This window comes from Stenella coeruleoalba (assembly GCF_951394435.1).
Source record: "Stenella coeruleoalba genome assembly, chromosome: 7".
In the NCBI taxonomy this organism is placed as follows: domain Eukaryota; kingdom Metazoa; phylum Chordata; class Mammalia; order Artiodactyla; family Delphinidae; genus Stenella; species Stenella coeruleoalba.
The window spans coordinates 86,313,105-86,339,724 of NC_137153.1; the positions used below are offsets into that span (position 1 = coordinate 86,313,105).

Consider the following 26,620-nt stretch of genomic DNA (forward strand, 5'->3'; position numbering starts at 1 on the left):
CATGGGTTTATGTGCATCTCCTTTATGGCAATTTGAGGAAAACTCCCTAAGGTCCCATGCAGCCCCTCCCAGCAACCATGATATCATCCCTCACAAGCTGTTCCTCGGGATCAGATCAGCACTCCAGATATGGGGTGTCTGGGGTGAACCTTCTAGGATGGAAGCTTGGGAGTGGGGTGGAACCCAAGGGGGGCACAATGGGCTTCCACTACTGGGGAAACGTTTTGCGTAATCAGTCTCTGAGCCTTTATCAGGTGCGAGCCCAGGCTGTGCAGGAAGACAAAAGAGAGAAGAGGCTGCTCTGGGCTCCCACCCTGGAGCAGATGGTGTGGCGGGAGCCCAGTGGGCTATGGTGGCCTCTGAGGACACGGGAGGGCACATTGGGGTCGTGGGGACAGGAAGAGGGAGATTGGAGGGTTGAGTCCTAAGGAAGAAGGAGACTCATGGACTTCGTAAGGACTCAGGAAAAATCGGTCACCGGAGTGCCTTGGTCCCGGAGGGGCTTGTCTTCCAGGGAGCAGGCATGTCTTACTGGTGAAGGAGGGAGAGGTTCCCGTCAATGAGAGGGGTGCTATCGTTTACTAGGTGGAGGACAAGTGAGGATACCGAATATGTGGGGATCCCTGACTGTTTCCTGGAGGCTGGAGTGTTTGAGGGAATCAGGGGAGTTAAGAAAGGAGACCCTAAGAAGAGCGGGATACGCGAGGGGTGGGTAGGGAGGCCCTGGGCTCGTGGGAGTGTGTGAGATGGAGAGCGCGCGGCGGGGTGGCCCAGGGGCCTGGGGGAGACGGGGTAGGCCTTAAAGTGAGGGGACGCCCGGGACCTCGCCGGCCTGAGAGGCCCTTGCGCGGAGCCCCCGGGCTGTCGCCGGGTGGGTTGGAGACCTGGGAGGTCCCCGGGCGCCCGGGTGGGAGTGGGGAGTCGGGAGGGGGGAAGACAGCAGGCGCCGGAGGGTGGGGCCGGGCGGGGGAGGAGGAGGGGCCGCGGGGAGGGGGCGGGGAAGGCGCGGGGCGGGGGCGGGGGCGGGGGCGGGGGCGGGCGGCCTGCCCGGGGAGTCACACTCTGCAGCCGCCGGCGCAGCGAGCGGAGACGGCCGGGCCGCGGCAACCTGACCTGGACGAGCGGCGCGCCCGGGGGCCCAGGCGGGGGGCGGGAGGAAGCGCGGGGCAGCGCCGGCCGCCCGGACCCAGGAGAAGCGGAGCAGAGAGGAGCGGGGACACGGGCGGGGCCGCCGCAGCTCCGGATGGGACCAGCGCCCTGGGCCCGTTAGTCCAAGCAGGAGCTTCGGGAGAAGCCTTCACAGGGAGATTTACCCCTGCCTTTCCTTCTCCTCCGGCCCAGGCCTCGCTTCGCTGCCCGCCTGCCCATGGTCCCAGTCCTTCCGCCGCGCCGGCCCCCTCCCACCTTATCCCCTTGGTCCTTCTTTTCGCCGCTCTCTGCCCTCCTAGCCCTTTCAGCGGTGAGGTCCCCCCAGGCCTTCTCTTTGTACCAGCCAACCCCCCCGCTCCACCCCATCCCAGTCTCGGATCCCCTTTTCCTTCTCAGCTTTAGATTCATCAGACGAATTCACCTCTCGCTCTCCCCATCCCAGTCACAGGCCCCCTTGGTCCCTGCCTCCTGCCACCCTACTCTTGGCCCTCCTCCGTCCCTGCCCTAGGCTGGTGGACCCACTCCCCGGGGCTTCCTCCCATCTCCTCCTCCCCGATTCCTGCCACTTTCTGTATCCCAGCCTACCTAGCTTATCCTCACTTCTCTCCCTGGCGGCCTTCCCCAGGTTCCAGGCTGGGCGGTGCTTGTGGCTCCCCCGTAGGCCAGAGTGGCCCCAGGTTCTGGGGGGGGTGGGGCCGCTGCTTTCTCCCCATGGCACTGCCATCACTCCTGCTGGTGGTGGCGGCCCTGGCAGGTGGGGTGCGTCCCCCAGGGGCGCGGAACCTGACGCTGGCGGTGGTGCTGCCAGAACACAACCTGAGCTATGCCTGGGCCTGGCCACGGGTGGGTCCCGCTGTGGCGCTCGCTGTGGAGGCGCTGGGCCGGGCGCTGCCCGTGGACCTACGGTTCGTCAGCTCTGAACTAGATGGCGCCTGCTCTGAGTACCTGGCCCCGCTGCGCGCTGTGGACCTCAAGCTCTACCACGATCCCGACCTTCTGTTGGGCCCCGGTTGCGTGTACCCCGCTGCCTCTGTGGCCCGCTTTGCCTCACATTGGCGCCTTCCCCTGCTGACTGCGGGTGCTGTGGCCTCTGGTTTTGCGGCTAAGAATGAGCATTATCGTACCCTGGTGCGCACTGGTCCCTCTGCTCCCAAGCTGGGTGAGTTTGTAGTGACGCTACATGGGCACTTCAATTGGACTGCCCGTGCTGCCTTGCTGTATCTGGATGCTCGCACAGATGACCGGCCTCACTACTTCACCATCGAGGGCGTCTTTGAGGCCCTGCAGGGCAGCAACCTCAGTGTGCAGCACCAGGTGTATGCCCGTGAGCCGGGGGGCCCTGAGCAGGCCACCCACTTCATCCGGGCCAACGGGCGCAGTGAGTGTGGCCCGGGCTACTTAGGGTCAGGGGAGGAGGGTCGCTGTGTCCCTGGAGCTGAGCACTGGGAAGCTGTAGATGGAGATAGCCGTGGAGGAGCCGAATGTGGTGGTTGGGATCAAGAAACACGTGTGGATGGAGCCCCTGGGAGGGGCTAAGGCGTTATGTTGGGGGGCTTGTGGATGTCACAGACAGATGTGAACAAGGAGTAAGATGGCCTGAGGGGAGAAGCTTGTGTCGGGAAGAGTGTGGGATTGGGGGAAGTTGAATTTGGGGAGCAGTGTGAGTTCCCTGGAGTAGTGAGTGTGGTTGATGGTCACTCCAAAATGTGTGCCTGTCTGTGAGCAGAGACTTCTCAGACTGGGCCGCCAGTACCCCTTGGTGGCATAAAAAGCGTGAAGACTCCATAAATGGGCTTTGCGGTGCAGCTGATTAGGTTGGGAAAGACAGGTAAAGCTCCCACTGAGAGAAGTTCTGAGCAGTCAGTGCCTTTGAGCTTAGGGAAAGACAGGGCAGAGTGGGGGAGTGAGGAGGGCTGGCGGGGAGCAGCAGGCAGGGCTCTGGGAAGAGGAGGGGCTTGAAGGATAGCTCCCTTCCTCTGGGGTCTGGAGTCAGGCTCTGACTTCTGCCAGATGGTCCATACGGTCCCAGGGTACTTATGACATAGACTCCAAGGGGGGAGGGATGGGGAACATCTGCTGGGTGGTTGATAGATTAGGGCCTCTCTTCCTCGCTAAAGATGGGAATGCAGATGGTCAGAGAGGGGGCTGTCTAGGGTCCTGGATGCTTTCTCAGAGTGCCCCTCTGTCACGTACCTGCTCCCAGTTGTGTATATCTGCGGCCCTCTGGAGATGCTGCATGAGATCCTGCTTCAGGCCCAGAGGGAGAACCTGACCAACGGAGATTATGTCTTCTTTTACCTGGATGTCTTTGGGGAGAGTCTCCGTGCGGGCCCCACGCGCTCCACAGGCCGGCCCTGGCAGGACAATCGCACCTGGGAACAGGCCGAGGCCCTCAGAGAAGCTTTTCAGGTATCATTTGAGCCAAACTTGAAGGGAGCAGGGAGAGGAGCTTTTTTGGGAATTCTCTGTCTGTCACAAGACCCCACAGAAACCCTAGCAACAGGGCAAGAATTGTGAACCACAGGGATTAAATGGACGGAGGCTTTCCAAGTCTAGTCTCACCTTTGTGGCTCTTTCTTAGTGTGTCTTCCAAGGCTACCTCCCAAGATCCTGGAACACTGACTTTTCCTAAGTACCAATGGTACATATACCGTGGGGTGGGGGGCGGGGAAGTTCAGGAAAAGATCTAGACCCCGCCCCTGGGAGGGCTTCCACCCTTTCTAGAGAGGCGAGGCATGATTGTGGTGCAGTTAGATACAAGTACAAGAAAGGATGTGATGATGTGTCCTGGAACAGACACTAAGAACTTGAGTGGTTCAGAGGAGAGAGTCACTGTGGGCTGGGTTTAGGGGAAGCTGTTATAAAGGAAGCAAGACTCTATGGTGACTTTAAAGATAGATGTCATATTCCTAGTCAGAGTGGGAGAGAGGATGCAGGCAGCTGGAGCAAAGAAAAAAAGATGGGAATGGACATGTTTGGGGATCCAAGAAGATACTGACCTGACAAGAAAGAATGGTTCACTTGGAGCACATTATAGGAAATAATGCTGCAGAGGTAGATTCAGATTAAGGAGAGCTCTGAACCTAAGACTGAGGCGTTTGGACTTGAATGGTGGGGTCTTTGAGGTTTTTCTGTGATGAGAAATATACTGACAGAACTCAGGTTGGATTAGAAGAGGAGGAGACAGTGAGGCCACCTGCAATAGGTTAGAATGCGGTATGGAGGTATGGGCTTGAACTATGGTGATGATAGCAGGAATGAAAAGAGATGGATATGAGAAGCAGTTTGTAGGGAAAATTGACATGACTGTCTTCACTTCACTTCTCTGCTCAAAACTTTCAATGACTTATTTCCTACAGAATAAAGTCCTGACTCCTTATCATGACATTTAAGATTTTATACAGTCCTCAACCCACTTTTAAAATCTTACCTCCCAGTACTGCTGAGTACTCCAGCCGGCTAGACCTCGCTCAGACCTGCTACCTCGGGCCTCCCTGCCCCGCTGCCTTTGGGCTCTTTGCTGCTTTTGTCCACAGTGGTCTTCCTCCCCTAACCCCAAATCTCTCCCTCTCAAAATCATACCCATGAATTGCTCCCCGATTCTCCCACCAATTTTTCACTTACTTATGTATATAAGTACTTTTTAAAACTTATTTATGCATACCCCCTTCTTATCCCAAAAAGAATTTGAGGTGGCGTATAGGATAACCTTCAGGTCTTTTCAACCCTGAGATTCTTTGACTCTAAGTAGATGTGTATAAGGGCTGGACTTGGGTGGCCACCTTCTGCAATGAGTAAGGTTTTATGTGGCTGTGATTATATATTTGGTAGTGTCTGACTGTGAATGACATATCTGTTTGCATGCCTGAGTATAAGTCTGTGACCATCACACTTGAACACGGGCAGTGGCAGGACAGGTTTTGTTGCTGCTGAACTTTTGCCTAAAACGACCTTCTCACCTTTGTGTGTCTGGATAATGCTTGTGTATTCTATAATACTCAAATCAGTTATTTTCCCTTCTAGGAAACAATCCCTGAATCCTCAGGTTGGACTGAATTTCCCACTCTTGTGCCTATCTCTAACTCCTCTAGAACTTACAACATTATTCAGTCAATGTCTGATTCATCTGAAGACTGACTCATTCTGTTAGTGTTTACTTAGCTAGCACCTGTTATGTCCTAGTCACTGTGCGAGGTGCTAGTATACAGCAGAGAACATAACAGATGTCCCTGCCTTTTGGAGCCTACATTCAGTAGAACAGACAGACATAAACAAGCAATAGATACAAACATAGAACAAACTGTGATGTGTTACTTAAAAAGAGAAAAAAAGCATAGCGTGGTATGAGAGGAGAGTATCAGGGGGGTTGTGCTTTAGCTAGTGTGGTCAAGGAGGGTCTCTCTAACCCTCCCAGATGGGAAGACTCCACAGGCTTCTGGGCCATACTCTCTTTGTGGAGGGAACACCTCTCTTCTTGTGGGAGAATTCCTACCAGCCAAGGGGCCCCAGCACTTAGGGTAGGAGGAGGAGGGATCTAGTCTGCTAACAATTAGTTACATACAGTTGACTCTTGAACACTGTGGGGGTTAGGGGCACCCACCCTCCATGCAATCGAAAATCTGAGTATAACTTTACAGTCAGGCTTCCCTCTTGGAGGTTCCATCCATATCTGTGGATTCAACCAAGTGTAGATCATGTAGTACCATGGTCTGCGTTTATTGAAAAAAATCTGCATATCAGTGGACCTGTGCAGTTCAAACCCAAGTTTTTCCAGGGTGAACTGTAAATTAATTCTCAGCTCTCCCACTCACTGTAGGCATTATTCAGACAGAAAAACAAAGAGGGAGGTTTTGCTACGATATAAGAGAAGGGGCAGTCAAGAATATGCTGAGGGGAAAATCAAAGGGAAGTGGTGTGGTCAGCTCCAGACAAGGGTGAAAGAGCAGAGAGCCCACACCCCAGAGATACCTGGCCCGCTGGGGTCCCAGAGCAGGCCAGCCTGGAAAAGGTGGCGGCAGAGGTGAGGAGTCCCTGATACAGATGCCCACAGCCTTTCCAGGAGGGTGTCATGCCCAAGGAAGGGGTCCCAGCTCATGCTGGATACTAGCTACTGGGGGAGAGGACTCTCAAATTAAATATGTTGCTATGATTTTTCTCCCTCATTGAACCGTAGCCGCTTGAGGGCGGGGACCATGCTTGTCTTTGTATTCCGTGTGCCTAGCACGTTTGTTGAATTGAATCAACGTGTGTGTTGGGAAGAGGGGGGATGGGGTTAGGAATTCATTTAGACAGGAGTAGAGCCGGCAGGTACTGTAAACCAAGATGATCAACCAGGAAAGGGAAGGATACGTAGATACGGTGGAACTAACCAAATGACTAGGCTCTAAGGATCCAGAGGCTCTGTCTGGACATTTGAGGACATTCTACAGGGTCAGAAACCCAGGGAGAAGCCACAAACTAGGTGACCAGCATGAGACTGGGGTACAGATGGGGGACACCAGCGGCTAGAATGGAAGTAAGCAGTAAACCAAGGGCCGTGGAAGGCAGCATCTCTTGTGGAGACCATTCTGTTAATTTAGGCCACTGTTAACAGCGCCTCCTGCGGCAGCCAGAGTGGGTCTGGGTGTGGGTGGGCCCACAGGCAGAGCCAGGCATCTGCTGTCCTTGCACATTTCCCGGGTGCCCTCCTGGCTTCCACCCACCGCTGTACCCATTTTGGCAGCCTTTGCTTTTTTTTTTTTTTTTTTTCCGCCTGGGGTCCCCTGTGCAACGGGACACAGTTACCTACCTTTACCTTCTCTCTAGCCCCTGAGCAAGAACAGAAATTCTTTGGAAGTTCTTCTGCTTCTCTCTCTTTTTTTTAGTAGCTGGTAACCACAGCAAAACAGAGTCGAGCATAGCAGTTCTCAAAGTGTGGTCTTGGGATCCTGGGGGCCCCTGGAATCCTTTTTTAGGGGGACAATGAGGGCAAAACTAGTTTAAAAATAATACTAAGGTGTTATTTGCCTCCGTCACTCTCATTCTTCCATGATTGTACAGTGGAGTTTTCCAGAGGTTATGTGACGTGTGATGATGTCATCATTCTGGCAGCTATAGGAGGTGTGCTTGTGTATTCTTGTGTTTTAAAACTTTGTCAGTTTTAATTTCTAATATGGTAAATATTGATAGATGTAATCCAAACAAACAAAAGCTCCTTGGGGTCCTCAATAATTTCTAGTAGCGTAAAGGTGTCATGAGAGCAAAAAGATTGAGAACTGCTAGTCTAGCAAAGAAAAAACCTAGGCAATTACTTTTTAAAAAGCATTGAAAACCTATTATCAACCTTTATAATGAAATAGACATTGTGTGAAGCCTGATCTTTTCAAGTTTTTTAACTAACTTTTTACATTTTTTGTCAACCGTATCCTACCCTTCTATTTTTCTTTTATTCTTTGAATAGGTATTACTGAACGAACCCTTCCAGCCCCACCCTCAGTCTCCCTCTCCTTTTTAATTCTGCCTGACAGTGGGAGAGTATTAGCAGTGTGTGATCAAGCATCCAAACGCTCCAGTAAGAATAATTACATCATGAAGTAGACTCCAGTCTAATATAATCAATGTGTATTAGAAACTGACTTCATTATTTCCTACCTGGAATGAATTGATCTATAATAGGTCGTAAGTGATATATCTAGTATCTCTATGGTACTTTCTATGACAGGAATTAACACAACTGGTAGAAACGGCTAGTTTTATTTTTTAAAGAATCAATTTTATTTATTATATTTATTTTTTGGTTGCGTTGGGCCTTCGTTGCTGCACATGAGCTTTCTGTAGTTGTGGCGAGGGGGCGCTACTCCTCGTTGCGGTGCGCAGGTTTCTCATTGTGGTGGCTTCTCTTGTTGTGAAGCACGGGCTCTAGGCGCATGGGCTTCAGTAGTTGTGGCACACGGGCTCAGTAGTTGTGGCTCGCGGGATCTAGAGCACAGGCTCAGTAGTTGTGGCACACAGGCTTAGTTGCTCTGCGGCACGTAGGATCTTCCCCGACCAGGGATCGAACCTGGCAGGTGGATCCGCCTTGGCAGGTGGATTCCTAACCACTGCGCCACCAGGGAAGTCCCAAAATGACTAGTTTTAATCTCTCATTTCACAAAGTCACGTTTCACAAAATATATTGATCTGAAGTCTTTCCCCAAAGTTGCAGTGCCAGTTCCCTGACGAAGGCAGAGGCTGGTCTCAGTGATTGTGGAGGCCTGAGGTGGAGGCAGAGGCCAAGAAGCGGGAAGTGTGTGAGGCCAGTGGGCCAGTGGGAGCCAGGCAGGCATCCCAGTGAAAGACAGAGACATGCTGACTGTGGCCAATGAGAAGTGTGCATGACTGAGACCATGTGTGCCACTGGCTTATCTATGAGATGTGTGTGGGCGTGTGACTGTGTGTTTTCCTTGTGACTCATGATGTGTGGGACTATGCCAGTATGCAGGACTGAATATGGTGGGTGTTCCATGCACATTAAAGGAGCCGGCTCATGGCTTTTTACAGATGGAATCACTCTCTCAAAGGATTTCCCCCAGTTGTCATAGGACCTGAAATCTCTAATTCACTGGGTGGAGGCACTGTGCTCAAGTGGCCCAAATGAAAATGTAAACATTTTACTGAGAACATTAGCAGTAATTAACACCAGGGAGAGGAGCTGTTGCTCAGTGTTGTCCTTGCCAGTAAACAGGTGCCCAGAAAGGATGGGACAGAGGAGCTGTGAGTGTTATGGCAGCCCTGCTGGGAGGCCTGGGCGGTAGTAGGGGCTTCAGGACGATGAGGAGCCCAGTTTGGGGGATGGAGTTGACTTCATGTATTTCCTGTGCCATGTGCTGTCCCCAGAGTATTAAACATACACACACATACACACACACACACACACACACACACACACACACACACACACGAGTTTAGTATCCTCTCAGCCTTCAGAGTCACCCATGTACATTTTATATCATGTATATTTCAGCAAGTTTCCCTGTCCTGCTTCCTCTCTTCCCCTAATGCCCATCTTGAATCATTTCCACTCTCCCATGTGCTGTTCGTACAGATGGTATTGGTCATCACATACCGAGAACCCCCGAATCCTGAGTATCAGGAATTCCAGAATCGTCTTCTGATAAGAGCTCGGGAAGATTTTGGTGTGGAGCTGGCCCCTTCCCTCGTAAGTAGATCTCTCTTTCCCCGAGAATCAGGCCAGGCTTTGAGGAAAGCCTCTTCTCCCTAACTCAGAATCAAGCCTTGGCCATGGAGGCAGCCCTACTTTGGGGGCTGTCCACTTCCATTCAGGATTTTCTCTTCTGCCTTAGTGTTCAGTGAGGTAGGGATGGCACCTTAGGAATGAGAGGAGGGAAGAAAGCAAACCAGAGCGAGGAGAGGTAGAAGGAGACCCCAGAGATGGAAAAGGGGGCTGGGGAAGGGGCCTGGCAGGACCTTTGGAGAGCACTGCTGAAGTTACCACCCCCAGATGAACCTCATTGCTGGCTGCTTCTACGATGGGATCCTGCTGTATGCTGAAGTCCTGAATGAGACGATACAGGAAGGAGGCACCCGGGAAGATGGACTTCGAATTGTCGAGAAGATGCAAGGAAGAAGATACCATGGTAATGGAGAGGGTCAGTTGGAAGCCAGAGTGCCGCTGTCACGCTCAAGAGTGGAGTGGGCAGAAGAAAACACAGACACCAGGGGCAGGAGGGAGAGTTAGTAGGGGTCAGAGAACATGGCAGAGGTGGACACATATTAAGAATGGGGGCAGGGACAGACTGTGAGGTGACTGGAGGGATTGGGAGGATAGGAGAGGGGCCTAGGGTAGATCTCAAAGTAAGGGGTACTCCTTTCTGTCTTAGGTGTAACTGGACTGGTTGTTATGGACAAGAACAATGACCGGGAGACTGATTTTGTCCTGTGGGCCATGGGAGACCTGGATTCTGGGGACTTTCAGGTGATGGGGGATGAGGCAGGGAGGAGAGTGGGGGGCCTGCAAACCCAGCTTTCAGGGGGTCAACGGGGGCAGAATCACAGGTTCTAGAGGCAGGGACTTATTTCCTCTGCTGGAGCTGCTTGGTGGGTGGGCGGTAGGATGGGGAGAAAAGCACCCAAGTAGCTGGGTTTGGGGGGAGGAGGCTGGTGGGAGCAGGCCTGTGGGCCCTGTTTTCTCCTTCCTCACAGCCTGCAGCCCACTACTCGGGAGCCGAAAAGCAGATTTGGTGGACAGGACGGCCCATCCCCTGGGTGAAGGGGGCCCCCCCCTTGGACAATCCCCCCTGTGCCTTTGACTTGGACGACCCATCCTGTGATAAAAGTGGGTGTGTGCAGGGACTGGGAGCAATCCTTCCTCCCTTGACTTTGCATTCTTTTACCTCCTCCTCACGGGCTCCCCCACCCTTAGCTCTATGTCACCTGTTCTCCCATGCCCCCTGCCTGCTTCTTTACCTCTCGAGATCTGTCTGCTCCCTGCACCTAAGAGCATCCCCCCTCCCCGTTCACAGCACCACACACAGTCTTTCTCAGGGCCCCCTCTCCCTTCAGCCCCACTTTCCACTCTGGCAATCGTGGCGCTGGGCACAGGAATCACCTTCATCATGTTTGGCGTTTCCAGCTTCCTCATTTTCCGGTGAGTTCTGGGCTTTCCGCTGACCTACTCCCTCCCTCCCATTTCCACACAGCCTTCTGGCTGAGGCCAGGAGGCCCCTAGAACACGGGGGAGGGAATGCATCCCTCTCTCTCACTCCTGTGTCTGGGGCGTGACAACCGCAGCTTCAGGAGCTGCCGGGAAGTCTCTGCAATCCCGCTGTTGGCTTCTGGGGTGGTAGGATTGGGCTTGCCAGTCAACTGAGGTGTGCAGTCCTTACAGAAAACTGATGCTGGAGAAAGAGCTGGCTAGCATGTTGTGGCGCATTCGCTGGGAGGAGCTGCAATTTGGCAATTCAGAGCGATACCATAAAGGTGCAGGCAGTCGCCTCACACTGTCGCTGGTGAGCCCTCGTCTCAGCTGTCCCTCTGCTTCCCTCTGAGTGCCTGTCCTTTCGTACCCTGGACCTTTCCCAGCACATCAGCCTGTAATGATAGCACCTGCGCTACCACCACCATCTAATGTTCCTTTCATCCTTCCGCCTCCATGTTGCCCTTGGCCCCAGCGGGGATCCAGTTACGGCTCGCTCATGACAGCCCATGGGAAATACCAGATCTTTGCCAACACCGGTCACTTCAAGGTGAACAGTCATCCACTTGTTCTGGTCCCCACCATTTCATTCTCTCTCATCCACATCTGTCACCTCTTCCCGTGACCCTCTGCTCCTCATAACCCTCCTCTCTGTCCAGCTGATCTCCTGGATGCTCCCACAGTTCTCCAGTCTTTCCCAGCACCCAGAGACCCATTCTGATATTAATGTCCCTCTTCCCCTTTCACTCCCACCATCAGGGAAATGTTGTTGCCATCAAACATGTGAATAAGAAGCGCATTGAGCTGACCCGGCAGGTTCTGTTTGAACTCAAACATGTAAGTCGTGGTGTATGGGTTGAGGGCCAGGGGTAAATAAGAATGGGGAAGGGGAAGGGGAAGGGGAGGACTAGGGAACAGTAAAATTGGCTAGGAGGGCAATGGGTTTATTTATAAATGATTTCAAGTTGTAAGGACAATTAAGAGAAAGGTCCTCTCATGTAGTGGTAGATTTCTGTATCTAATTTTTAGCTCTTTCAGTTCTCTTTTTCTTCCTTTTTTTTTTTCCCTAGATGAGAGATGTTCAGTTCAACCATCTCACTCGCTTCATTGGCGCCTGCATAGACCCTCCCAACATTTGCATCGTCACCGAGTATTGTCCTCGTGGGAGTTTACAGGTGAGGGATATAGGTGGGGATTATAGGGGCGGGGGAGATAGGCCCAAAGTTACACTGACTGTGCAGGTAATAGTGGGGCTAGGAAAGTCACATAATCTATTCCATGTCACTTACCAGGATATTCTGGAAAATGATAGCATCAACTTGGATTGGATGTTTCGTTACTCACTCATTAATGACCTTGTTAAGGTGAGTCTTCCCCACTCCTCCTTGAGTTCATCCACTTTAAAATGCCTCCCTCTTTCTATCTTTGCTTATGATTTCTCTTCCTAGTCTAAAAATTCCATCTCTCCATTTCCCCTTATTCTTAAGGTTGGGTAATAATGGGTAAACAATGGATTTGGGGCTTTTAATTGGGGGGAATGAGTTTTATCTGCCACAAAGAGTCCTGTACTTGTAGAGAACTTTTGTCTTCCTGCCCTAGCTCAAATCTCAGATCTCAAATATCTCAAATCTCTCTCCATCATCTTTTCTTTTTCCTCCAAGAGTTTATATTAAAATCTCTTAGCAGGGAAAAATTAATGGGGTCTCCAAACATTTATCTTCTATTTTTTTTCCTCATCATTTACTCTCTAACCAATATTTCACGTATCTGCTCTTTTGTTCAGAAAAACTGAAATTCGAAATGAACATTTATTAGTAAAACTAAGAGAAGCCAAGGAAAATTATACTAAATGTTTGGTATCTTCTAATATACTAGGTTTCAGCTATTTTCAAGTGACCCAGAGGTCTATGGGTTTGTGAAGGCATAAATTTGAATCTTGCACAGGTTGGACAGGTGTTTAGAAGCAAGTCCCCTAGCCAGTGAGCTAGCCTAGTGGATCACCTGTACCACACCTGGAGCTGGCTTCGGTTTCTCTGCATAGTTTTCAAGAGGTTATTTAAAAAATTTTGTGTGTGTGTGTGTTAAAGTTTGCCATCAAGTCAGAGATAAAATATTAGGTAAAGTTGATGTGGTGCTCAGCTGGAGGTGTGATGATAAATGTAAGAAAAACATGACTCTTGAGAGAACAGTGATTTGATGGAAAGGTGATTTAGAACAAAGCCAGAAGCCTAACATCTGTATTCACGAGTTTGGAGAGTCCCAAAGGTTTGTTGATATCAAGATGAAACGAATAGAAAGGAAGAGTTCACAGAGACTAGAGTTTTGAGTTGTTTAAGCCCAGAGCTAAACATTTAAAGGAGGTTAGCATACAGGACACCGTATCCTTTTTCGGTTCCACCTGAACTGACTTCCCAGGGGAAGCACCACTCTGCCTTCTTAGGACCTGCCTTAGAGTCCCTTACAGGCAACCTTTCTCTCCTCTCTGGCCCCAGGGGGGCCAGAAGTTTCAGGCTTCTACGTTGGCTTGGTAGCTACCTCCTACCTGTGTCCATTTCCCAGGTTTTTCTAATTTACTATTTTCTGCACTTTCTCTCTGGCCCGACATCCCCTGTAGTAGATGGCTTTCCTCCTCTATCTCGACTTGCCTGCCTATACATGGTTGTATGTTAAAGTTTACAACTGGCTAGTCTTCCTTGGTGCATCCAGGTACTCTTGATACCTGGATCTCAAGCCATGTCTTCCTGCGTAGTGGCCAAGCATTTGAGGCCACCATGGGTGTTGTATTCTTGGAGTTCACCCTCAGAGTTCTGATCCCTTCATTACTCAGAAGACAGACCGCCCTCTCCAGGGTGATAACTGATAGCTCCCCTTGTCCTTCCTCTTAAGCATGTCTCCTATCCCTGGTGCTTGGGTGCCGATATACTGCTTAAGGTACCAGGAAGAGACGACTCTCCTATTTTGCCTGCTTCCTGGGGTGGAAACTGTACAAAGGATGCATTCCGAAATTAGCTTATTGTTTTTATGGTCCCGAGATCTTTTTTTTTTTTTTTTTTTTTTTTTTTTTTTGCGGTACGCGGACCTCTCACTGTTGTGGCCTCTCCTGTTGCGGAGCACAGGCTCCGGACAAGCAGGCTCAGTGGCCATGGCTCACGGGCCCAGCCGCTCCACAGCATGCGGGATCTCCCCGGACCGGGGCACGAACCCGTGTCCCCCGCATCGGCAGGTGGACTCCCAACCACTGCGCCACCAGGGAAGCCCATGGTCCCAAGATCTTTAGACAGCTAGCTAATGTCCATCTCACGGAGAGGGGGTATCCCAAGCCAGATGTGATCCAATCCCATGACTTGATCTGTATCCTGCAGGGCATGGCCTTTCTCCATAACAGCATTATTGCATCCCATGGGAGTCTCAAGTCCTCCAACTGTGTGGTGGATAGTCGTTTTGTGCTCAAAATCACAGACTATGGCCTGGCCAGCTTCCGATCAACTGCTGAACCTGATGACAACCACGCCCTCTATGCCAGTGAGGCCTTCCCCCACAACCTGCTTTTACATTGCTCCCCCGGCCCTGATCATTTCCACCTACGGAGGGTGGGAGAGGGAGACGGAGTGACAGTAATACGGCGAGCATTATAGGAATGAGGCCAGGTGGGCTTGGGGATTTCCTTTTTGAGGACCTGGCCACCTGTTCCCTCTTTTCAGAGAAGCTGTGGACTGCCCCAGAACTGCTCAGTGGGAACCCCTTGCCAACCACAGGCATGCAGAAGGCCGATGTCTATAGCTTTGGGATCATCTTACAGGAGATAGCCCTTCGCAGTGGTCCTTTCTACTTGGAGGGCCTGGACCTCAGCCCCAAAGGTGAGAGTCAATCTACGACCCAGAGCCTCCTCTACTTGGGGGACCTGTTCTTCATCCAAACCCTTTATCACCCTCAGAGATTGTCCAGAAGGTCCGAAATGGTCAGCGGCCTTATTTCCGGCCGAGCATCGACCGGACCCAACTGAACGAAGAGCTGGTTTTGCTGATGGAGCGGTGTTGGGCCCAGGACGCAGCTGAGCGACCAGACTTTGGACAGATTAAGGGCTTCATTCGCCGCTTTAACAAGTGAGAGGGCACTATGGTGCAGGAGCTCCCCGGGGCTAGAAGCCTCATCACTCTTAGTGGGTGAGGTGGGGTTGGTGGGGCCGAGAGGGTGGGTTGGGTAGAAAGCCCTGGGGGTCTTGAGCATCTTGGAGCAGGTACCCTATCCTGGCCTCCTTCCAGGGAGGGTGGCACCAGCATACTGGATAACCTCCTATTGCGCATGGAGCAGTACGCCAACAACCTGGAGAAGCTGGTGGAGGAACGCACACAGGCCTACCTGGAGGAGAAACGCAAGGCTGAGGCTCTGCTCTACCAAATTCTACCCCAGTGAGACTTCTGTCCCCCTTCCTGAATTTTCCTGTGGTATTCTTCTGTTGGTTTCTGCCTAATCAAGCTCCTGAGAACTCACTTCCCAACCTTAGAATGCTGCTTTGTTACATCTCGCTACCATGAGCCCATTCTGGCTCTAGACCGTGTGTTTTCATTCTGTCTCCAAATGAGTTGTGCTGCCTTCTTCCTGGCTTCCCATCCCTTCTTCTTAGGACGCTGCTCTACCAGACCTTTGCTCCAGCAAGTGTATGTAGAACAATCCCAACTTGAGACGTTTAGCCCACATCCCCAGGGATCCCCTTCCAACCCCACACCACCTGTACACCTTACCTTGCCCTGGACTGTAATGTCTTCCCAGCCACCTTCCTTCTCCTCCACCAGGCTCAGCTTTCATGTTAGAACTCATCTCTGCTCCAGCCATACACTCCTTTCCTCTCTCTCGCCCTCCCACCCTCTTTCTCTGAGTTTGGCTCAACCTGTACCTTTGCTTCCTAGTTCAGTGGCAGAGCAGTTAAAACGGGGAGAGACCGTACAGGCCGAGGCCTTTGACAGCGTTACCATCTACTTCAGTGACATCGTTGGCTTCACAGCTTTGTCAGCAGAGAGCACCCCCATGCAGGTGAGAGCCAGGTGAGGGGCAGAGGGTGGGGTAGAGACCTGCGGGAGCTTCACTGGGGCATAGAGATCCTTGATAATAGGGAAGATTAGCTTGGTCTGTAGTTTCCATATCTTGTTATGGCTTGTGTGTTAAGAATTCTTAGAAAGTTGGACAGTCTTAGTTGGACAGTCTTAGAAGGTTGGAAAGTCTTAAGGCCTCTACTTTCCCATCCCTGTTAGGTGGTGACACTTCTTAATGATCTGTATACCTGCTTTGATGCCATAATTGACAACTTTGACGTCTACAAGGTGAGAGCTGGGGCTGCCCTTACACTGACACTCTTTTAAAACCCAGTCTGCCCGAATCCCACATGCCTTACCTGCTCCAGGGTCAGTTTTCCTGCCTGGGTCTCCAGCATCCTAGTGCTAGCGTACCCTTTGTAGACAAATGAGGCTCTGGCACTGTAACTGTACATTCCCGTCTAATCTCTTGTGAATCCTTAAGGCTTGCCTAATCGGAACCATCACAAGATCTAGCCCCTGTCTGCCACTTTTTGCCTGGGGGTATAGGCATAGCCTAGTCATCTTTTCTCTTCTCTTCATCCACTCCAGACATGGAGGAATCATACAGGATGTGGGTATAGAATGATTTATTGGGGTGAGGGACAAGCTATGGAGTGGAAGCTTTTTGTTGAAGTCATTGAGTTGGCACAGGGTAGGCTTTATTGTGCTTGGGAGTAAAAATGATCGGGCTTTGTGACCAACCGTGTGGCCTTAGGCAAGTAACAGAAGCTCCCTGAGCCTCAGATATTTTATCTGTATGATGGGAATAATAAATTTATTGTGGAAAATGCCTAATATTGTACAGATAATATTTATTACCCACTCCTGTCCCTTCCCTTTGGACTTACTCTGCCATCTCTGTTATTACTGTAACAAAGAACTCCCATAAACCCTTTACTTGCATTCACCAATTGTTTATATTTTCCCCCATTTGCTTTATTTAAAAAAAATCTATGTCTCCATATATTATTTTCTGAACCTTTTGCAAGTAAGTTTCAGACACAGTGCCCCCTTTTTAAAAGAAATAAATTTATTTATTTTATTTTTAGCTGCGTTGGGTCTCTGTTGCACGCGGGCTTTCTCTAGTTGTGGGGAGCGGGGGCTGCTCTTTGTTGTGGTGCACGTTGCAGTGGCTTCTCTTGCTGCGGAGCACAGGCTCTAGGCACACGGGCTTCAGTAGTTGTGGCTCGCGGGCTCTAGAGCACAGGCTCAGTAGTTGTGGCGCACGGGTTTAGTTGCTTCCCGGCATGTGGGATCTTCCCGCACCAGGGCTCGAACCCATGTCCCCTGCATTGGTAGGCAGATTCTTAACCACTAGGCCACCAGGGAAGCCCCACAGTGCCCCTTCATCCCTAAACAGGTCAGTGTGTAGTTCCTAAAAACAAGGACCTTCTCTTACACAGCTTCAGTACAATTAACGAAGCCAAGTGCCTGCTTTCTTACCTTTGACACTTCAGGCTGTCTGAGGCTCATTTCACGGGGCCTCGCTGACCTCCCCACCAGCTTCTGTGCTCTTCAGGGCAGCCCTGTTGTCTTGCTTCCCATTTCCTGACAGCAGAGCCTATTTGACCATGTCCTGTTGCAGACAGGGTGTCCATTCAGCAGACATTTGTAGAGTATTCGCCAGGTGCTGGGATGGGCAGGAGGATTTACCGATTCCCTTGACTCCCCTTCTCCCAGATTCTCAGGACCATGGCACTTACTTTCTAGTCAATGTTCTGGCCCCCAGGCTGTCAGGATGACTCATAGTGGTACCCAGCTTGTCTCCTTCTGCCCTTCCCCATCCCCACTGATACAGATAAGAGGTGACCTTTTCATCCCCCTCTCAATCAGGTAGAGACGATTGGAGATGCCTACATGGTGGTATCTGGTCTCCCAGGCAGAAATGGTCAGCGCCATGCCCCGGAAATTGCTCGTATGGCCCTGGCATTACTGGATGCGGTTTCTTCCTTCCGCATCCGCCACCGACCCCATGACCAGCTGAGGCTACGCATAGGGGTCCACACGGGTAAGGCTGACTCTCACTCCTGTCCTCATATCGACTTTTCCCAGGCTCTCCCAACCTATTTCTTCTCACAGGGCCCGTCTGTGCTGGGGTCGTTGGCCTGAAGATGCCCCGCTACTGTCTTTTTGGAGACACAGTGAACACTGCTTCCCGAATGGAGTCTAATGGTCAAGGTGAGACATTAGCCCTCAACCCCAGCATCAGCCTCAACCTGTGTTGGCCTTTTCTTCTTTTCAGAGTTCCTCCAAATCTCATTCTGAGAGACCACAGTTCCTGATTGCCCCATCCTTGGACATATTTTGGTTCTAGTGCATGTGCCCTGGGAAGACTGAGACCCTCCTGAGGGATGGTGGTTGGGTAAAGCTCTCTCCGATCCTGCCAGTTCTTCGGTTGCCTTTTCTTTGATTCTTCTTTCCATCATTTCCCCTATCCCACCCCAGCCCTTAAGATTCATGTCTCCTCTACCACCAAGGATGCCCTGGATGAGCTAGGATGCTTCCAGCTAGAGCTTCGAGGGGATGTGGAGATGAAGGTGATGGCAGGCCATGGGGAGGGAGTCATGGAATGGGAGGATGAACACAATCACGGGGTTTGTGGGGGGAAGGGAGGGAGATATGAGAAATAACATAGAACAATCTGAATTATCTCTACTTCTCCGCTTCCAGGGAAAAGGCAAGATGCGAACTTACTGGCTCCTAGGAGAGCAGAAAGGACCTGCTGGGCTCCTGTAAACCCCACTTCTTCCCAAGTCAGACAATCCCCTGCTGCTGGTACCCGGGTGGGCAGTGGCCATCATCTCTCCACATAGCAGAAGTGGACATTGTCACATGAGATGGAAACCAACATGCACAAAACCCCCAACTTATATGGAAGTTGCTGCCCTTTGCAGCCCAGCCTTGTACATATACCTGTTCCTCTCTGGCCTGGTTCCTTTCCTCCCTACCTTCTGTAAATATCTGTATCTAAACCAGAATATTTTGGCCAAATATAAAACAAACAAAACCAGTCATGGTGACATAATCTGTGTTAGGGGCAACTCCAAGGAAAGGTTATGGGGTATGGACACGGTAACTCACAGAATCACTGAATGAGCAGTCTCAGGATGAGAGAGAACCCTTTTTATGTAAAGAGCCCCTTCACCAAGTACACTTCCTCCCCATCTCTTCAGTACAGACAGAAGGAGATTCCATATTCCACATCTACTTCCCTCCTCGACCCTTAGACAGGAGTAGTTCTACCCCTCCCTCCACCACCTGCCCTCCTCCCTGACAGCCAAGGGAAGATATTTTTCCCAATTGGTGGGAATAATTCTCGGGTTCATAGGGCAAGGGCTGCCCTAGAGACAAAGGCACTGGTGTTGAGAAGCTGCAGTTCTTCCGGAATGGCGTGTCCAGAGTCCTGATGTTACTGACACCCTGGAGGAGTGCCAGAATGAGGACAGAGCCCTCTCTCCTCCAAGCCGGGACAGAACAGCCTCTTCCCCCACTCCCAACACCTGGTCACCCTCACACACCGGTAGCTGTGGTGCCCTCTGTAGCCAGAAGGTTTCAGGCTGTTCCTTAGGGTAGTCGTGAGGCTGTGAGGGAGAGATACTGAATAACTCTTGGCCTGAAGCTCCCTCTCTCAACCTCTGGGCCTGCTGCTTTCCCACAGCCTGTCAGGGCCCAGCTGTACAAGTGGGGTGGGATGGGTTCTTACCTTTGTTGGGGCAGGAGGCCCTGACTGCACCAGCTCCTTTCCATAGTCGTGGTGTGTCACAGACTCGACCTCAGAGTCCTTCCTTGTGGGTTCCTGCTCTGCCTGCACCTCTTTACTACATTGGCCTGGGGGGCATCAAGGCCATTCTCCCCTGATTTTTGTCCTCCCCCTCCCCTTTCCCCTGCACCCAGCCTCTCACCAGATCTGGTGGTGCAAGAACATCTCCAGCATGGCTTCACGTTTCCCTGCGGGAGGTCAGGGAATGGACAGAGTGGGGGAGTCTGGTTAAGAAACAGGCCCAGAAGAAAAAAAATTGGGGAAAAGGAAGAAAAACTGAGCTTTGCGTTTTACACTCATCAGACATTCCTCTCTCTTTCTTCTCTGCTAGACTCACTCTGGCTCATTCTCTCATGTTTCATACCTCGAATTGGCTGAGAGTGGTTTCCTGGGGGCTGGTATGAATCTTTCTGGGTGGTGCTGGAGCACATGGGTGACTGTGGCTCCAGGGTCAGCAGTCCCCGGTGTCCATGTCGGAAAAAGAAACTCTCAGAGCCATCCTGCATGCTTGGGACTTGATCCAGGTGGTTGGTGGCTCTCTGTGGGCCCCAAGTTGAGTGACCATGATATCCTTTCTGGTACCCACCCTCATCGACTGGGGGCAGCCTTCAAGAAAAGGGAGCAGGTAAAAACCTTAATACCTCCTCCTCCCAGTTGTAGAGAAGGCACTGGCCCCGTGGCAGTGTTTCATTGAGAACCTTACTTGTCCCTTCAACCTCAGGGGGCTTCCACAGCCCTCGGGCACCAGGTTCTGAGACTTTCAAAAATTTCCAGGGTTGTTTCTGAGGCTCCCAGTGGCTGTGGTGACTCCAGGAGGCATAATTAGGGAGCAGATCTGCCCTGGGTTTTATGAAGCCTGAAGGAGCAGAGGAGCTGAAACCAGGGCCCTGGCCAGAGCCTGGCCTATGCCTAGAATCAGCGGCAGGACCAGGACCCGTGCCTCGACCAGAGCCGTTGCCAGGACCTTGACCAGAGCCACTGCCAGGACCAGAAATGGAGCCAGGACCAGGGCCAGAGCTGAAGCCAAGACCAGGGCTAGAGCTAAGGTCATTTGCAGTATAGGGATTCGAAGCAATATGGGAAACAGAGATAGGCTCAAAGCCAAGTCTCCCGTGGCCTATCTTGTGGGTAAATCTGGGTCCAGTGTAGCGCTCCCCAAGAAGACTTTCAGAGGAGGGCTCCATGAGAAGGCTCCGTTCAGAGCAGGGCGCTGGGGTCTTTGTAGATAATGCAGCTGCTTTGATAGTGGAGGCGGCTGCAGTGGCTGCAGCAGCTGCTGAAGCTTCTGCGGTTGCAGCTTCCAGGGCTGACCTATGACGGCCATCCCAAGAAGGAAAGGGATCCGAAATAGACCCTAGTCCTTCGCAGCTGGGCTGTACATCTAAACATCTGAAAAAAAGTGAAAGCGGCAAAGTTGTCAGAAGCGCAGCAAAGCGAGTCTATTAACCTTCCTTGTCCCCTTAAGCCTGCAGCCAGAGCTGTGCCTCTCACCGTGACTGTGATCCCTCGGTAGACTCAGTGGTCTCCATCTTCAGACGCCAGCTACTGGGTTGCCATAGAGACGGCAAATCATTCCAGGAGACTGCGCGGAACCAGAGCTGGGCTGACGGCGAGGGTGGGGGTGGAGGCAAGGTCTCTGCGGGGCGGAAGTCTCGCACCTGGCGTAGTTTGGGAAGTCTGCCTTCCGTCTGGCCTCCCTTCCGCCTCAGCCCGGCTTTTACGGTTCCGCTGGCCTAAGGCCTCGCCCTCCATACCTAAGCAGGACTTACTGAGGCTTTCTAAGGTGGTTCTTTGCGTTGAACAGGCACAGAGCTGTTATATCAGATGAAAGCCTACTTGGTATGTTTATGGAGGGGCAACAGTAGTTCATTCTCAAAAGTGGGGGCATCTTTTCAAAAATTTTAAGGATGGAAAGACATCAGACAACAGCTTAAAAGCAAAATGGTGAGACATGGGAATTAGTCAAAGGGTAGCGACTTTTTTGGTGTGATTACTTCTCTTTCAATAAAAGGCTTTCACATTGACAATCCTCCTTCCAGCCCCCCTTACAACATGGCTTGGCATCTGAATTGAGCAAGTCTTGGGATTCAGTCCCTTCCTACTCATTCAGGCTTATTCCTACTGCTACTTTTGTAGAGGCCTGACCCAGGTGGACCATGAGTCCTGAGCTCACAGATATATAGGCAAATGCTCCTTTAGCTACAGGATGGGCCTCCTTAGTGTCTCAGACCATAGTCAAGGGGGATCATAGTCTTGAATCAGTTTTCTTTCCTATTTGTGGTATAAATCTTTATATATTTAAGACAGGGCTCCAGAATTGAGGGAGAGCAAGTTTATTAGCATTACAGGGTGCCGTTTTTCCCCACCCCCATCCAAGCATCCAAGTCTGAGGTCCTTGGTCATTTGGTAGGTTCAACCTGGAGGCCACTGGAGCTGTCGGCCCCCAAGTACGTGAATGTGCAGGTGATACACAGACTGTGCACCCAGCTTCCCATCGTTGATCACTGAAATGGAGCTTGGGTCAAAGAATGAAGATCATACCGAGGGGTAGGTATGAGAATTCATAGGTGAGAGGCTCAAGGGCCAAACGTCACTCACCAAGTCGGTATCCATCTCCCAGCCCCTCAGCCTTTGCTGTCTTCTTGGCCACAAGGAGAAGGTGTCCTAGAAGCTACAGGGAAAGGGGAAGGAGACATGTGGCTTCATTTACCGGGAGCAAAATTTCTAGCTGAGTACAGGGCTCCCCCAGCCAAACCCTGGCCCTTTTCTTCCCACCTGCTGGTCTTCTTCTTCAGCCTGGCTAATGCGAGGAATGGGCTTCTTAGGAATGACCAGAAAGTGCACAGGAGCCTGAGGGGCCACATCACGGAATACAAGACACTGGGAGCAATGACAGGCCAGAGGCCACCATGTTATTTCAACAGGCTGGATGGTATTTATGAAATTCCTAAGGGGATGAGTCCTAATGGCACCCCACCTGCTGGTCCTCATACAGAATGTCAGCTGGGAGGCTTCGATCCAGGATCCGGGAGAAGATGGTTGGGGCTGCCCCCCCAGGAGCTGCCTGCTGGGCCTTGGCCACTTCATTCCCATCAGTCACAGCTGCAGCTCCTCGGACCTGAAGGTGAGTCAGACACACCCAAGGGAGGAAGCTGGCAATACCTGTCTCATGTACTTAGTTGGGGCTGGCAGAGGCTGGCCATTAACTTCACCCTTCTAAGAACCTATTAGTGGTTCCCACTCAAAGGGAAAGTTCCTCACTTTCAGAGCATCAGCAGCAGAGAGTAGGGCCAGATAGTGCTGGGCCTGGTTAGATAACAGGCAGATTTCACCGCAGGATTCAGCAGTGCAATTGATTCCTGCTCCTAAAGGGTTGAGGAACTCTAGCACTGTTCAGGGGAAAGGATCCAGAATGAGAACCTGGAGGCCTAGGTCCAAGTTCCTATTTTACTATTGAATTACCTTAGATAAATCCCTTCTCTCGGCTTCAAATATAAAGGGAGTGGTTTGCATCATCTCTTAAAACTACTTGGAGCTCTTTCCGTTTACTCTCACCTTGTTAATGTTTCCATTTACTTCCATTACTTGTTTTCTGATCTTTAAGCCGTGTTAACTATCTTATCCAGGTTTTAATACAATTGCCCTGTTTGACACAAAGGTGTCTGGGTATCACATCTGACCTCTTACTGTGAATTTTCACTCCAGTCCCCTGAATCGGTGGAGGGGGGAGTTCAGTTGAGTGAACACAACCCCAGCCCCTGGGGATTGAGGGTAGGGAAGGCCCAGTTTCCCAGGGACTGAGAGAAGGCTGAAGTCAGAGATGTCACATTGTGGGGAAAAGGGACGGAATGAATCTGATCCCTTGAGTCGCTCTGGCAAACAGGAAGAAGAAGGGGAGTTAGCATTAGTGCTCAGTAGAAAGCCAGGAGTCTGACGGGGCAGAAGACTGGCTCCCAGGAGAAAAAGCTCACGTCCCGCAGGGGGCACTGAGGAGCTGCCCAGAGTAGGCGTTCGGTCGGCTGGGAGATGGCAGCAGACGCTGCACTGACCCTGTGTCGACCTCGGTGCCCGGGCCTGTGCAGGGCGTCGTTCATCGCCGGTTCGTTTCTCTCGCGGCGAGGCTTTAATAGATGCTGCTGTGACCACCAGTCCGACCTCACCGCACAGCCCTGGAGCCTGCACTTCGGGAGGGGCAAGGTTCCCGGCCGGGAGCTCGGGCTCCGGCCCCGCGAGGCCGCAGGGCTGCGCAAGCCGGGGGTAGCCGGGGAGGAACGCGCCCCCCGGCCCTGGAGGGCGTCAGAGCCCGCGGGACCCCTTCCTCGCCCCACGGCCACCTCTCACCTGTGCCCCCCGCGGCCCCGCTACCGCTACCGCCACCGCCCGGCGCGCAACGCAGAGCCTGGCGGCCAGCAGCGTGGCTACCGCCATCTTCCCCTCGGCCGCGGGAACCTCCCACCCCGGCTAGCGCTCGGGCTCTGTGGCCAGCCGAGGTGGGGAGGCGGGGAGCCGGCGAGCGGCGGCCATTGGCTCCGCCCGCGGCCGGGAGCGAACCCCATCATCCCATTGGGTCACGCTCCTGGGCCCGGCACGCCACTGGCTCCGCCGCCACGGTAGAGGCGGGATCTTTTCATCCCATTGGCTTCTTGTGCCAACTAGAGGGCGAATTTTCTACTCCTTTGGCTTTGTCTTCTAGTCAGACTGAAAGTTCCTTTACGATTGGATCCCCTCGCTAGTTGCGCTGTGAGATAGTTTCTCATCCATTGGAAGGATTGAGAGACCTGGAGGTGGGATTTTCCTCCAATTGGCTCACAAGACAAGGCCGGCCCAGCTTAGGTTGCGGCTCGGGGGGGCGGGGGGTAGTGGGGCTTTTATCGTATTGGCCCCTTCTATTCGGGTTGGGCCCCTACTGGTGGGCTGGGAGGAAGGGGGCGGTGCTCCGTCACCTGCCGCGCAGAGGCTCAGAGGCCGTGGACCCTTTCATTGCCTTGGCCAGGAGGAGGGCGGGGTTCGGAGAGGGGCCGTTCCGCGCTTATTGGCCCCAGGAACCACCACTACCCCTGGAATTCCAGGCAGATAGGAGTCCCGGAAGAAAGAGGCGGGTGGAGGTCGCCGGGCGGTTGGCCTGAAGGTGAACGGGCACGGGTTTTTTTTTTTGTAACTGGTGGGATAGATACCCAGCATTTTCCCCAAAAGGACAGTTTCAGCCCCTTGACCATTTCAAAGATGTTAACTTACTCATCTGAGGGCAGTTCCTCCTTAGTTTATGTGCTTGTTAAAATATTCCAAGACTAAAGATTCTGCAGTTTGTTTTCGGGGCGGTTTTTGCATTTTTCTTTTCCTTTTTTTTTTTTTAATGGGCGGGGCCAGGAGTGTCCTGTCTTTGCTGCACGACTAATAAGCAAAGGAATACGTATCCAATGTTATTTCCTAATCAGAAAAAGTATGGGATACGGTTAGCTCCGTGCCTGGCATTTTCAGTGAGCCGGGCGAGTTTGAAGGACAAGGGAAATGTATTACGGCTAGGTTAGAAGTATATTTCGTTCTGCTGGAATATATATTTTTTGACATCAGAAACATGGGGTCACAAAATGCTAATGTACTCACACCAGGAAAGTTTTAGTCTGAGGTTTAACACAGGAGAAAAGTCACCACCGTATCGTTAGTTTTGTTTTTTTTTTTAGCACATGGCCTGACATATATAGGTGCCCAATAATTATTTGTGGAATGAATAACATTTGGTGTTTTTTTTCACTTCCTTTTCCATAATATATAATACATATGTATTACATATTATATTCTTATTCTTCCATTTACAGTCAGTTTCCCATATTATTACATAGTCTATGTAAATATACTTTGTAATGGCTGCATAATACTTTCTTGAATGAGTTTATCACAGTAACCATTCCTTTATTGTTGACTATTAGCTGAGTTGGTTTTAGTGAGTGGTCATCATGGTGCTAATTGCCTAATAACCAGTAATGGGGAATTCTACTTCTGGAGATGGTAATGATTTCTTTTGAATAGCCATATTATTGTTAGAGAGTCCTTTCTCCTCCAAAGGACAGACATTTGACCCTGTTATTTCCCCCAGGAGTTCTAGCAGTCAAAGTCGCATACCTTTCCTTGGAATAATAGAGGGCCTCCCTAAACGTGAGGAGATGTACACTGGCCTTTTCAGTGCCCTGGAGGCTGCCATTGTCCGTGTGCCTCTGGGACAGCAGCAGCCCCTAGAGCTGCTCTGGAGAAGGGCCAGAGATAAAAGGTGCTGGGAAGAGGAAACCAGCCAGGAGCGGTAGGTGAGTACAGAACACTTTGAAACTGGTTATTTCTTTGGATTCTCATAGAGGCAGGTAGCACAGAGGTTATCGTATTTTATAGATCCAGAAACAGAGGCCCCGAGAGGGAACGTGACTTGTCTAAGATCACAGAGCTCATTAGTGTCAGAAACTCCTATTCCCCATAAGAATCAGCAATGGGCTTCCTAGTCACTCCCCAACACTCACTGACTCTGGCCCCTAGCCCACAGTCTTCTCCACTCCAGGCTCTTGTGATCACTTGCAGCTGCTCTCATCTGAGAGCTGCAGTGCTCTGCGTGTTCTGGCCACTGTCTCCTGTACTTTGATCCCTACCACTACATCTGCTACTGGACCTCATGAGACTTCTGTTCCTTTGACTGTTCCCTTTTTTAATCTGTCAATTGCTTCCTGGCTTCACTTTCCTATTTGTATGGTCAGCTCCCTCCACATCCTCAAGCCTTCTTTTGCATTATTTTCCTGATCACCCTCCCTGATACCCTTCCCGTCACCACCCATTAATCTAAATATTTTGCTTCTCTGCTTCTCTAACTAGGTTCCTGCTTCCAGCTATACCTGAATCCCTAATTGCCCACCGATCAGGTTTTTCTCCAGTTTCCCTCATTAGCCTTCCCAAACCTTCACCTTTCTTCCTGTCTCCTACCTCCCA

The 26,620-nt window shown here is 51.5% G+C and overlaps 3 protein-coding genes across 7 annotated transcripts; 1 reads left to right on the forward strand and 2 right to left on the reverse strand.

Moving 5' to 3' along the window:
• Window positions 1-1,108: 1,108 nt before the first annotated feature.
• NPR2 (natriuretic peptide receptor 2) lies at window positions 1,109-19,088 on the forward strand. Of its 3 annotated transcripts, none has more exons than XM_079926267.1 (22): window positions 1,109-2,527; window positions 3,353-3,558; window positions 9,212-9,325; window positions 9,629-9,764; window positions 10,008-10,102; window positions 10,330-10,462; window positions 10,690-10,774; window positions 11,006-11,135; window positions 11,298-11,372; window positions 11,582-11,659; window positions 11,893-11,997; window positions 12,115-12,186; window positions 14,185-14,344; window positions 14,524-14,679; window positions 14,757-14,925; window positions 15,085-15,231; window positions 15,730-15,853; window positions 16,072-16,140; window positions 17,728-17,902; window positions 17,974-18,072; window positions 18,340-18,431; window positions 18,565-19,086. In XM_079926267.1, the coding sequence occupies exons 1-22, from the start codon at window positions 1,861-1,863 to the stop codon at window positions 18,628-18,630; spliced, it is 3,153 nt and encodes a 1,050-aa protein (XP_079782393.1). In that variant the 5' UTR covers window positions 1,109-1,860; the 3' UTR covers window positions 18,631-19,086. The 3 variants fall into 3 exon arrangements, with proteins under 3 accessions (XP_079782393.1, XP_079782394.1, XP_079782392.1); XM_079926268.1 differs by having other exon boundaries at window positions 11,015-11,135; window positions 18,565-19,084; XM_079926266.1 differs by having other exon boundaries at window positions 18,340-19,088.
• A 29-nt stretch (window positions 19,089-19,117) lies between these two features.
• Window positions 19,118-21,566, reverse strand: SPAG8 (sperm associated antigen 8; the record flags this gene model as incomplete). Its single annotated transcript, XM_079926272.1, is given in 8 exon segments — window positions 19,118-19,150; window positions 19,153-19,314; window positions 19,413-19,475; window positions 19,598-19,712; window positions 19,797-19,842; window positions 20,019-20,193; window positions 20,296-21,043; window positions 21,146-21,566. Coding segments are annotated over 8 exon segments (1,380 nt in total). The 5' UTR covers window positions 21,184-21,566.
• Window positions 21,567-21,944: 378 nt separating this feature from the next.
• On the reverse strand, window positions 21,945-24,150 carry HINT2 (histidine triad nucleotide binding protein 2). Of its 3 annotated transcripts, none has more exons than XM_079926279.1 (5): window positions 23,996-24,150; window positions 22,632-22,772; window positions 22,430-22,534; window positions 22,253-22,325; window positions 21,945-22,158 (listed from the first exon to the last, which is right to left on the reverse strand). In XM_079926279.1, the coding sequence occupies exons 1-5, from the start codon at window positions 24,080-24,082 to the stop codon at window positions 22,067-22,069; spliced, it is 498 nt and encodes a 165-aa protein (XP_079782405.1). In that variant the 5' UTR covers window positions 24,083-24,150; the 3' UTR covers window positions 21,945-22,066. The 3 variants fall into 3 exon arrangements, with proteins under 3 accessions (XP_079782405.1, XP_079782406.1, XP_079782407.1); XM_079926280.1 differs by having other exon boundaries at window positions 23,704-24,113; XM_079926281.1 differs by having other exon boundaries at window positions 22,079-22,169.
• Window positions 24,151-26,620: the final 2,470 nt, after the last annotated feature.

Coding starts and splice junctions, on each gene's coding strand:
- NPR2 (XM_079926266.1), top strand. CDS start 1,861: ATGGCACTGCCATCACTCCTGCTGGTGGTGGCGGCCCTGGCAGGTGGG. Junction 14,926..15,084: donor TTCATTCGCCGCTTTAACAA/GTGAGAGGGCAC, acceptor GCCTCCTTCCAG/GGAGGGTGGCACCAGCATAC. Junction 16,141..17,727: donor ACAACTTTGACGTCTACAAG/GTGAGAGCTGGG, acceptor CCTCTCAATCAG/GTAGAGACGATTGGAGATGC.
- HINT2 (XM_079926279.1), bottom strand. CDS start 24,082: ATGGCGGTAGCCACGCTGCTGGCCGCCAGGCTCTGCGTTGCGCGCCGG. Junction 22,535..22,631: donor TTCTGTATGAGGACCAGCAG/GTGGGGTGCCAT, acceptor CATTGCTCCCAG/TGTCTTGTATTCCGTGATGT. Junction 22,159..22,252: donor GGGAGATGGATACCGACTTG/GTGAGTGACGTT, acceptor GCTCCATTTCAG/TGATCAACGATGGGAAGCTG.